The 13246-nt window shown below is 36.8% G+C and overlaps 1 protein-coding gene across 1 annotated transcript; it reads left to right on the forward strand.

Moving 5' to 3' along the window:
• Positions 1-1516: 1516 nt before the first annotated feature.
• Positions 1517-6856, forward strand: LOC114526416 (collectin-12-like). The gene is made up of 12 exons (XM_028548014.1): positions 1517-1572; positions 1655-2055; positions 2341-2400; positions 2794-2832; positions 3493-3549; positions 3919-3945; positions 4247-4291; positions 4590-4625; positions 5265-5309; positions 5668-5703; positions 5786-6085; positions 6593-6856. Exons 2-12 carry the CDS (start codon positions 1939-1941, stop codon positions 6740-6742), a joined length of 912 nt encoding a protein of 303 aa, XP_028403815.1. The 5' UTR covers positions 1517-1572; positions 1655-1938; the 3' UTR covers positions 6743-6856.
• The last annotated feature ends 6390 nt before the right edge of the window (positions 6857-13246 follow it).

Below are 13246 nucleotides of genomic sequence, written 5' to 3' on the forward strand. Positions count from 1 at the left end.
TTAATATGCTTTTACATATTGTGCATATACGGACGGAAGAAATGATATTTAACACACACAGTTTTAAAAGATTGTGGAACATCATTAGGTACAATTATGATCAATTTTATATAGAACTGCCTCGCGTTCTTTAAAAATAGTGTTATTCTTGTACATGTTCTGTGAAAGTCCGTGTGTATCTATAAAATTATATGACATTCACTGTTAAGAGTTGGGCTCGGGTTTTCTAATAATTGCTCCTTTTAATTATTATCATTCACTAGTTTAGTCATGCATCCTATTATCATAAGATGACTGAACTGGTGTATGGTTATGATGTTCGACAAACTTTTAAAACTGTTAGATCATAGGCAGCCGAGGCATGTTTTCGTTCTCATGACGCTCGCGCGTGTATGCGAGTCTACTCGGTCTAGTCTAGTCTAGTTTGATTTTAAAATTCACTGAGTATATGGTGTGCCCATTATTAGTCTAGGAATAAGGAATTCGTGTCCTGAAATAGGATTTACTCTCCACATATCTGATTAAATGTCCACGATAAACCTGTCCACGAATTTACTTTTTAATTCTTCTTCGATCCTTACCCCTCAATCCTTTCTCCTCGATCCCTTCTCATCAATCCATTCTCCTCGATCCTTTCTTCTCGATCATTTCTCCTCGATCATTTCTCCTCGACTACGTTTGTATATGGATATCGTTGAGTTAATGAAAACAATATAAATATTATGACGAAAGGGGCCAAAGGGCATAGTTGGAAGAACTGGACATGTGTCTAGACATGTGTAAACATCACGTCCAGGACAACCACAAATGAGGAAATATAGAATCTTTGACCGAACATCCTCTGCGGGTCGGAGCTTTTTCAAGTAATTTATTGACAGAATTACTTTTGCAAAAACAACCAGAGCGATTTTGTTCCTATAAACTGACCTACACGCATGATCAAGGAACAGCACTGTTTCAGCAAGGTATCACTAAACGATGTACTACGCCGTTGTTCTATTTGATTAATTGGCATTCTCCAGAGATATAATTCTCGAGCTGGTTGCGCGAATGCCGGGTATAGCTTAATTAATCCTGGGTTAACGCAAATCTTTACATCATTTTTTTAATCGTTTGCTTTACATCTATAAAGTTTAATTATTACGTTTTGCTATTAATATATTTTCTACATGGATAAAAGCTTTATTTTATAAGATTCCGAAACAAACAGTGCAGAAGCACATTTTCCCAGTAAATTTTAATACGAGAAGCAGCAAGAGCTAGTATAATATATATAGTCTAGTCGATCTTATTTTTCATGTAATATGAAGAAACTGCCTCAGCATCAAACATAGTATATTTTTGTTGTTGGCAGATGGAAAATCAAGCAGAATTTTTTCAGTAAATTTAAATACCTATATCAATGAAGAATTAAGCAGCAACAGAAAAATTCAGCAACTATCGATCGGCTCCCAAGCAAGAATGAGGACTATCGCGAATAATGGTAAAATATTCGTAAATTGCTGTAATCAATCTCCTGGATAGTGCTATCATCCAGCCATCGTGCGACTGGCTCGAGAACAACATTCACGGGTCAGTACAAAATTATTTCCGTTGTTTTTTTAATGAACAAATTACTCTTCATGCATTTTCAAACATTCGTGACCCAATTTAGCCGCTGTAACATCACGTTAAACCACAAAAATTAGCGGTGGGAACAAATCGTTTTCAATGATTGTGATGACATGTACATATACAAGGTCAGCATCAGTCTTGTTTTTGTCGCCTTGCACGATTACGCATTGGATGAGTTTTGAGCTGTCAACAAATATGGGATTAGGCTTTGGCGCAAAACGGAAAAATTTCTTCCCATATTTTTGCGATTGCAATTGATTGATCAAAAATCGGGGACATAAAGCAAAGGCAATCAAATTCGAGAGTGTGCTGTCGTATTTCATCATGAAGATGCTGGTAGTGTTGCTTTTCTTTCTCGCAAGTCTTGTCACATCATACGGGCAAGAAGTGAAGAAATTAAATGGAATCAACGGTTCAGTTGTGTGCATCGAGAAAAAAAAGGTCGGTCGCCCAGAATTTTTGCAATTTCAAGAATTATATATACTTAAGCTTGTTACGAAATACTTTGTTCATCATTGTTAATAATTAGAATCCTATAACTATAATAGGACTGTTGGGAGTTATGCCTCAACCAGGCTACACAAATGTTCTTGTGATAAAATTTCCGTAAGGGGAGAGAATAGTCTCGCTTTCCCATAATATATAACAGCCCACATGCACTTCTTAGAAATGGTTTGTATACTTGCATCATTTCAAACAAATTCGTTTCTATCTTACCTATACTAGACATTGGGACTTACAATAATTCGAGGGGAACATGGAGATCCAGGCTTGCGTGGATTAAAGGTTCGTCACTTCGTCTTTACCATAGAGCAATCCTAACACCACTGTTTTTCCTCTTAAAATATTTTTATAATTAATTGATCTCAATTGAGTTCACCCTTTTTTGTAATTAATCGGTTGCATATTGAATGACAGCAATCGCTAACTGTTTGAACCAAACTAACCAGCATTTGAACCAAACATTAAATATCTTGTAAAGCTTAGGATTTTACGGGCCTCACCGATCGCCGAATATGTGGTATACCTCACGCAGACGGGCACTTTCAGCTCATATCATCTACATGGTAGTTAGCCGCGCATGCGCAGCGGCTATTCAGCCTATTCTTGCAAAAACAACTCATGTGGAAATCATTATAGCACTTGCATAGATAATCCCTCTCATTGCTTTGTTTATAGGGTGAGACTGGTCAAAGAGGATTTCCTGGAAGTAAAGCTGTATGTTGTGAAAATGAGTATAGAAAATATGTCTTATTTACGCCAATTTAAATATAATTCATACTTTTCTGTGCGAGACACGTCGCAGCTCTCGGAAGCTTTCGTCCAATTGGTTAATGCTTTTCTATGCTTTCTAAAGAACGAAGCTATGTTATTGGTTGAAACAGAAATGTATTCTAAAGCTCAACCAATGAAAATCATTCTTGCGAGGAGCTGTGACACTATACCGTTCTGTGCTATAGGATAATAGTTATTAATCATAAATAAATTCAATCTTCATTGAGAAGGGCGGTTTCATACTCTCACTGAACCACCAGTTTTTAGTTATAGATATATTAGCGGCCAACTATGTAGTCTTTAGTCTTTCCTTTTATATCCTATGTACCATGCAAATCTTATTCTGTGATTGTCTCTCTTGTGAAAACTGGGATACCTTCATTCGGGCTAGAACAATCTGCAATTTTCTTCCAATTCCCACTGGCGTGTTGATATAGCTGTAGGCTCTAGCTATATGTCATCATGAAGCGTAAGAAACAAATCTTGCATAAAGTTGAGTTGGATGTAAAAGAATAAAGGAAATTAGGACGTTGAAAAACCTATAAAATATTTAATTCACTCAACAATTTAATTATGAATGCTCATTATTATTTCCCCATATAGGGATTTTATACTGGTCCACCTGGATTTGACGGGAGAAATGGTGCTAAGGGAGTAAAAGTAGGTATAATCAAGCTGCTGTCAAAATTTTTTGCAGGAAACCGGCAGTGCATGCATGTATATTTAGAGGGCGTCAATCAATATTCCAGATATATATCTTTTTTGAAAACCACCATGATACGCGTAGATTTTTGTTTTATAACATTCTGTTCTAATATCAAACCTTTCAACTTCTGACTTTTTACGCATTTGAAGATACCGTGAGGGTTTAGACAATAAAAGCTGAATTTTGAATCAACTCCCTAAATATAGTATTTCCCTTTATTCAAGATATACAATATATGGAGCACAAGATTCGCTTTAAATACTCTATAACCAATCTATATAATTGTGTGTAACTTTTTAACGTTCTCCGTATAAAAATCTTAGGGTGATAGAGGGGATCACGGTTACAAGGTTGGTAGTTGCCAATGTTGCCAAAATATTCTAATATACTGATAAGTATAGTGATAAGTTCATATATAACCTATGGCAAGCGAGTGAAGCGACATTCAAAGGAACACTTTTTAGGTTACTTTTATATCTTCTTATTACTTTTATATAGTCGAATTAGGATTGGAAATGTTTCACATGACCGATCGATATTCAAAAATACGACCTGATTAGATGAGATTAGAATCATAATTAATCTATCAAATTTCCTTAATCAAACTGACATATTATATATTAGTATTTTTACCATGCAATTTTTCACCAGGGTTTACGAGGCCCGCCTGGGAGTCCGGGCTCTAACGGACCAAAGGTCAGTTATATTCTATATGTAAAAGTGTGGTGATGTATATTGGAAGAATATGTACTCTGTAGGCCAATGGAAATCCAAATTTTGTACATACTATAAACCCAGCAATGATGTCAAAATCCCTAATTGATAAAATTTCAGTGTTTCACCAAAAATTTACTACTGTAACGTCTTAGACAAGGGGCCATTTCCGGATTTTAATATTCCAAAAGTTTATATGATTGAAAAATAGCATATGTATAATTTCAACGTATAGACCCTATATACACACATATAAATGGATATAATGGTTCTCTTTTAGGGATTTGCCGGAGAAACTGGTAGCAAGGGTCCAAAGGTACTTGAATTCATTTAAGCGTGATAAAGAGAAAACAGGAGGGATTAAGGATTAATATCCATATTAATCCAGATTAATATCCATATTGAGCCAGAATAAATAACTACAGCTCTAACTTGCAATCATATTGGTAGATTTTAATGTAAGAAAAATCCATAGAAATGCATAACTATATTGGCGTTGTTGTTAAGGTATTTTTAATTAGGGAAATTTGGCTGTGTAATTTATTCTGACTTACACTTAAATCCATCACTCTATCCTGGAACAGTTTTGGTAAGCTCTTGCAAATTACTCATTCTCATGCTCACTTATGACCGGTGCACCCATCGATTCTCTCTTTGGACTTAAAGTGTTTATACTTGCCTGAAAGACGCCTATGAACTGAGCGACTCAGTCAAAAGGGCCGAATAATCTTTTGAGCGATGGCGATGGTTAGTGTTGAATTTAACCATAGTAACCATAGAGTCATAAATACATGTAAGAAATACAGTCAGAAATACAATTTTTGAGAGGCCTTTTTTATAGTTTTCTTTGCTTTCTATATATTCATGCAAGACTATCCTATCTTTTTTAAACTGATTTATTTATTGCAAGATTACCCTATGGCTATATTTTGATATATTCTTTATTATTTTATAGGGTTTTAAAGGAGAACTTGGGTTTAAGGGAGAAGTTGGTCATCATGTGAGAACATGACTGTTTATAATTATTTGTAACCGCATGATGTAGTATTTGCCCCAGTTACGTAATATGGACTCCAGAATGTGTCTCCAGGGTAGTGAGGGTTCGAAGTAAAGCTCGCCTCCGGCTGCGATCAAACTGATCTCTTTCCGCTTCCGAAATTTATTTCGAAGTACTTGTTTCGAATTTGTCAGTTTGCAATTATGTGCATGTGCTTAGCAATGAGCCTCGTGAAGATGAATACAAGAGATAGGTAGGCTGTTAATTGGCCGATAATTTTACGTGTTTTTCTTCTCAAATGCAAAAGTGAGACGGACGTAAACCTTGTTTACATGCAAACCAAATAATTCTATATTTATAGGGTGCTGACGGGCCGGATGGACTTCCACGACCCGAGGTATATATGCTATGTATATACATATATGTATATAAAGAGAACAATACGTATATCGTCTTATATTTTATATCATGTGTTTCAGACAACCAGGAATATGGTGATTCATGCATTAAACGATTACCAGGTCACACAAAGTGGTTTCTATAACAACATCTATCATGTGAAATCACGTGATTTGACTGATGGTAGATCAGACACTGGTGGGTGGGGAAGTGAAACTCCAAAGATCGGAAACTTCATTCAAGCAATTTATGCTCGTCCTGTCTACGCCACGTCAGTCACAGTGGCAGGAGGTTTTATACCATCTTGGGGAAACGACGTCAAACGAGGATATGGAAATTTAGCCCTGGAATACTCATCAGACGGCCGAAACTGGAGAAGGGTGATTATCATTATATTCATACATTATTTCCATCTTAAAATGAGAAAAATATAGCTCTCTCTCTTTAGCAATTTCAGCTTATTATCTATTGTTCATTATGCGCGAGACACATGTGAAGAAGCTATAACTACGTAGATTATACGCTGCATAGGTATTAGTCGCGTCGAATGCAATTTAAACAATAGATAATGAGATGATAAACCTAAGGCCTAAGGGGTTGTTTACGTGAGCCCGGTTACCCGAGATTCAACGAAGCGTGAGAGGATTTTGAGGTGTTGAAATAAGTCTTTATGACACCAAACAAGCACATGCTATTGTTGTGGTGATTATACGACTGCCATGATCATGTTATTTGCTCATTTCAATACCTGAAAATCATCTCACGCTTCGATGAATCTCGGGTAACCGGGCTCATGTAAACAGCCCCTTAGTTAGAGGTTTTACTTTTTAGCAGCTTGGTCAAACAGACGTTTAAACAGCATAGTGAAAATATGTTTTGGTCTTTAGATGACGACATTTCCTTCACCGGTGGCACAGGAATTAATCACAGTAACATTCCGACCGGTAACAGCTCAATATTGGCGCCTACTTTCAATGGAAGACAAATGGGTTGGAACAACTGAGTTTGCATTGAAACCTCTGATCATGGCGGCTTGAACATATAGGATTGCTGGTGAATCACAGAATTTCTGGTTAAACGTTTATATAGTTAATTAATTTACAGATTTCGCGGCAGTTTATAGACAAGGTCATGTATTGTATTATGTGTTACTCAGACCCAGCTACTTAAAAATAATAATAAGCTTTTTCATGCAGTTCATCAATTGTTGCTTGTTCTAGCTTATTGCATGGTCTCTAGATTGTGGACGATAAGCCGTTAAGGCAACATATTCACCGAGAAGTTAAATCTTTGATTATAATTTTAATTTTATGAAAGAATATGGTTTGCTTCCTATATAATGGATGAATGAACCGAATATTTAAAAACATCCCCGGCCAATTTAGTTTTGATTTTTTATAAGGTCCGAAAAAATGCTTATTTTATGTGTCAGGGTAAATTAATTTCGTTACTATGACGTACAGAAAACTTGGAAAAGAATTTGCTGCCTCCCAGTTCGACACTTATAATTCGAATGATATTTTAAACCTTATTTATTTTGCCTAGGAATCCAAATTAAGTACAAGAAATGAAATTAAGGTTATAACTGAGACCGCCCTAACTAATGATATAATATAACAAATTTCCTGTTATACCATTACCATATATGCGATTCTTTATGGTTATTCTGACCAATAATTGAAAAGCACTTGCTTTGTACTGCTTAAAATAGATCTTAAGAATAATAGAAGAATAGAGATTCATTGCATTGAGTAAACCGTTAAAGAAGGACATGCAGAAAAACGAAATATGGAGAATTTTGCATGGATAATATGTATTTTCTGTATTTGAATGCGAATTTCGGACACGGATTGTGGCGTGAAGTCGAAAAGCGTAGTTTATTTGTTTCTTTACACAAATGTATTATTTCCGTTTTCGCGAGTTCCGCCTTGCATGCATTTTCGGAAATCGGGGAAGAAAGCATGTTTTTTAATGACTCAAAGTTACATGTGCTTATACGTGATTACTCGTCTGAGTGGGCGACTTAGCTTTTTTATCAAAGTAGCAAGAAAAAATATAAATATATCACTACGGCTAGAAAGAGCATACATAAATTAGTGCAAATGCAAAATGCGGAGAATAGAGCAATGCGAAGTTGGAAAATTCAGTCATACTTTTGTATTACGTGCGGAAATGTACATGTAATCTAGACTTTACTCTTTAGCCAGTTACACTTCCGGCGGTATAAAAAGATTTGCCAACTTTGTACGTATAGCTATATCGTCAACATTTCGCAGCCAAACTTGGCAGTTTTACTAATTTAGTGTGCTCTTTTAAAGAATTTCCCTTTTATAAGAAATTAGTCTAAAGTGAAAGTTGTCTATATATACGACCTTGTGTATACTTAAGCCTCAAAATGGCTATTTCACAGCTTTCAGATATGGATGACGAGCTTTCAAAAGATTGCAGAATGCGTATTCGAAAGGAAATTTGAACTGTTTTTAACTTATTTGATAGCATCAAACGTAAAAATTTACAATATTTAAAATTCCAAAATAATTTTGCCGACCGCCTTAATTTCCTGAGATCTGCCGGCTTTCTTATCTGCTGCAATAAAAAGGCTACCAAGTACCAAAGGAAAGAAGAGCATAGTGTTTCAATATGAATCGGTTACATGCTCTGCATAAGCAAATTTCCATCAGCTCATGAAACGGAAGGGAATTCCCAAGACTGTAAATTCTCGATCTCCTTTATTAACTATGCTTCAACTCATAGAGGAAGCAAAGCAAACGGAAGTAAGACAGTTTTCAAGAAAATGAAAGAAAATCTTACAAACAGGGCCGAAACTAGATGCGATAATTTATACAGGGTGTCTAAAAAAAAAAAGAACTGACCACTTAAATATGCAAGAATATTAATATTGTTCGGGTTTGCACCATAGTTCAGCTAAAATGACTTTTAGCATTTTAAATGAAGGATTAAGAGCCATTTTCAATTCCCAGAGGTGCTTATCTACGTATACGGGGGTGCATATTCATATATTCGTTCTGACCGACTGACTTCTATTCAGGATAAGCTATTTCACATATCTCTTTGATTTTCAGTCTTTGTTATATATAAACAGTGCATGGGTTCAGATGAGCAATCGGCTATAAGGAGAAGGCTCGATCAGCTTACATATTCAGGGGGGGGGGGTATTCCAACTAAAATAGTATTAGTATTAGTAAATGGTAATAGTAATAGTATTAGCATGTATAAAAATATGTGTATAAGCACATGTAACTTTGAGTCATTAAAAAACCTGCTTTCAATTCCCCGATTTCTTTGTGAAATCCAACTAAAATAGTATTAGTATTAGTAAATGGTAATAGTAATAGTATTAGCATGTATAAAAATATGTGTTTTGACGCGTGCAAGCTTCAAACGTCCATGCAAGAGATGTTTTGTTATAAATCTTTTTGCTCACTAAAGTCGATATGAGTGGGAAGCCAATTTCCGCGGTGCCACGTAAAACAACAAAACAAAACAAAACAAAAGATTGGGTTATATTTATAGTGTTTCTAAAGGAAGAACATATTTTAGGACGTTAAAGGAAAAACATAACTTACTTATTTTAGAACTGTTTATAAGAATTAATCTACATTTTTTGCGTTCAGAGGAGGAACCTGTCAATTACAATGCGTAGGCATTGTTACAACTTAACCCTAATGCTATATTGTTACCATGCCTTTTAAATACAACCATAATAAAATTGAATATACATAACAATTCACTGGACATAACAATTCACTGGACATAAAAATTTACCGCACAATATAAGGAAACTTACTTTAAACTATACACATGGTGATTGGTCTGTTTGTGCATGTTTCTATTCTTCCGGTGACATCCGTAGCGGCTATTTAATCAAATAGTGGCTCAGCCCCTATTGAGGCATGTGGTCCATGCGTATCTATTTTCTGCACGCAATTTGAATCACGTGTGCGATTATGATAATCTATATAAGAAGCAGTGATATCTGGTGGATTATCAATACAAGTCACGGTAAGAACTTGGTTGAAAGCGGGCTAATTACTGGTTGAAAAAGATCCAAAATGGCAGATGAAGTTGGAGCATTCGTAGCTTCCTGGAAATCACTACATGTTGATCTGAAGAAGGACTGCCTCACAAAATTCAAGGCGAAGTTTCACGAAAAGAAGTCTCGAAATAAACGAACGGCAAATATGTTGGGGGCCAGAGAGTATGCCAAACAAACGGACGAACAAGTCTGTCGACAGGTCGAAAAAGGCGTTGAGCTTTACTCATACTACAGCTACCTCTACTATTATCCCACTATAAATTGGTCTCTCGATAAAACTCCAGATTCAAATGACTACTGGGTAGGCATATTCGATCGAAATAAAGGAGACGATCAGTACATTACGTACCAATGGTTGGGTTATACAGCTCAGGGCTCCTACCATTGCGGAAAACTAGACACGGCCGAAGGACAGGAGTCTCGACACCGCAGCGAGGAGTATGATCTTCGCATCTTTCAAGGTTCTCAACGCCTTGATGCTGAGACAAATATTCTTAGAGGAAAAGTTACCGATGCACCGGCTGACCCTTCTTCCGGAGAAACGACAGAACTTTGTGGTAAAGAAATCGATTCTGAGACACGGGAGTTCCTTCGTGGTTTGGAGACAGCAGTAGCCAACAAGTCAAGTGAAACATGCTCATTGGGTCCGGACGACTTGCTGCAACAATGGAATAAGTTCACTCCATCACACCAACAGCTACTTCTCCCCGTCTTAGAGCAGGATTCCTTGCCAGATGAAATCAAGCAAGCTTCTCCAAGAGCTTCCAATTTCCAAGAACCAAAGAATCGCTTTCCAGATCTCGGGAAAACGCCAGCTTCCGCCGCACTAAAGTCAGCCACACGTCCTTCTAAAATTGTTTTGACGATTACTCTCGACAAAGCCTGCACCTACATATACCCTGTGGTGAACGTTACCAAAGTTGTTCCCACAAAGTGGGCATGGATGGGAATGTACTATACTGAAAGGTACGATTTTTTAATTCGCATGCATTTAAAGGCGAAGTAATACGAGCAACAAAATTTACACAAACTTGCAACAAAATCTGATTTCTACGCATGTTAATAAAAAATGTTGGCATATGTTGTCGCGAATATTGTAACCCTCGCTTTAAGCATTGTTTGCATGTTAATTTGTGTTGCATGTTTGTGCAATTAAAAAAGATTCCCTAACTGAGCAGAACGGCCAACAAAAGCTGAAATATCGTCTCTTAAATCTAGCGACGTGTGCTTCAACCCGGACATGTATATTGAAGATACGTGGCAATGGGTTGGAAATGGACAAACTGGAGTCACCGATCTTGGTGAAATTAAAGAGGAAAAGGAAGGACCAACGAACACACAGTACGTCGGCGCCATCTTTGACTACATTTCTGGTACCTATCAACAAATTGGTCTGGCTAAAACTACAATTGCAGCAGTTATTACTGCCACTCCAAAAAAGCCCCCTCCTATATATGAACCGGACTTTAATAAAGTCGAAGCCCTTCGCTATGCGAAACTAAGCCAGCTTGCGTACCAACCTTATGCAACAGTTGAAACCGAACTGGAACAATATGGACTTACGGCTGAAATGAAGATCTACGACCAAAGCAACGACACGAATGGATTTATTGCTAGTGATGGAAGTTCCGTTGTTGTGGTATTTCGGGGAACTCACACCTTGAAAAACATGTTGACCGATGCATGGTTCATCCAAACTCCCATTCAAACAAACGATCAAGCACGTGCTCATAAAGGATTTGTTACTGCACTCAATGCTGTCTATTCCGATATTGAAGACCATTTGAAGCCTTTCATTGGTCATAAAAAGCTTTTCATTACAGGTCACAGCCTTGGAGGAGCACTTGCAACACTCCTGGCATATCGCATTTCCTTATCTCACCACGATTCTCAGCCAACCCAGTATGTTTACGGTTGTCCACCGGTTGGAGACATCCGTTTGTCGGAATTTTTTCTAGGAAAGAATTCCAACACAATAACCATTGAAAATGACCCGGTCTCTTCTGGTAAACTGCTTTTGCTTGGTGCATGGGCGAATTTATACAAACCTTATGAAGTATACTATCTCCCAGAAGCTGGTGGTCATAGCATTGCTGGATACATACAGCAACTGGAGAACATTCGCAAGTAAGATACGATCGGTCGCGAATTTTACTTGGTTTATCTATAATAATTTCATTCTTGGGTTTGTATTTACTACTTTAAATGTGTTTGTAATGAACGTACATGCGGGGAGGTGTGTCGAATCACAAAGCCGATTTTACACAAAGCATGAGATGATTGTATGAGTTACCCAGTATACCCAGGTGCGAGTTAAATCAAATCCTGATGATAATTATACCAATATGACATTCAACAGCAAAACAGAGATAAAAAATCTCTAAAAGACGTACATAAAATCAATTTAATCTTTGGATTAAAACAATTAAAATTTTCGTTTCGTAACTCAGCAGTTTAAACTTGTGAAACGTCTTTGGAAACGTCTAAGATGCCAAGATGAAGTTTGCAAATTATTAGATTGTTTCTCCCTGCTTTGAAAATTGATATTTGTTTGACAACAGGGTGCTGTTTTTTATACGTTAATGGCGAGCCAGGTATGTTAACCTCCATGGCAGGATTTTGTCATGAAAACATGTGCTTGACATCAAAAGATTTCATCTTCATCTTCATCGACTTCAGAAAACTGACTTAAATCCCAATTGATTCGGAATATCATTCTGTTCATATAAACACCCCCTTGCATATACTCATTTTACAGATTTTATAGATAATTTAGAATTGTAGATTACCCCTGAGGTGCATACAGTCGCGTCAATTAGTATATAGGTTATATCTCACATAACCACTAACATAGATAATTATCGTTATAGCGCTTTGTATGTATGGTCTCAGTTATTAGGCAATTGGTAATTTGCCCGTGTTTAAGCCACGCCGAGCTTAAACTATTGAATTGAAAAGAACTGGAACGCTATCTTCTGATTATAAACTTGCCCAAATTTTTTTAATCAAAACTTTACCTCCAGACACGCGTGTTTAACCTATACATGCATGCAGATATATAACAGATACGTGTCCTACATCCAGACACGAGTGTAAATGTTGAGAGACTAAGAGAAATTCTCGCGAGGCTGTTTAGATTTGAATTTATTTTTTGTTTCAAGAGCTCAATTGAAGTACTTCATTCTCTAGTCTTGACCGAGGTTAAAACGACGTGGCAAATCCGCTATACGCTCTTGAAGAGTTTTTAGTGCTTTATAATGTTGACTATTTTAACAGACCGCGTTTTCCAATTGCACGATTTCAGTTAAGGATTTGGCTTCACGTTTCCAGTCGGATGAAGTGTTCCGGTTCATTTGAGTTCAATTGGCTTAAATTGTATTTTGTATTTTACGTAATCTTTGTAGAATTGTGAACCGGCCGTGTAGGTCAATGCTTTACGAAGCTGAGCAACTGAGTAAGACGATCAAATGGACACGTAAAAACT

Source organism: Dendronephthya gigantea, unplaced genomic scaffold, assembly GCF_004324835.1.
Source record: "Dendronephthya gigantea isolate DGI-Jeju-01 unplaced genomic scaffold, DenGig_1.0 000038F, whole genome shotgun sequence".
Taxonomy (NCBI): domain Eukaryota; kingdom Metazoa; phylum Cnidaria; class Anthozoa; order Malacalcyonacea; family Nephtheidae; genus Dendronephthya; species Dendronephthya gigantea.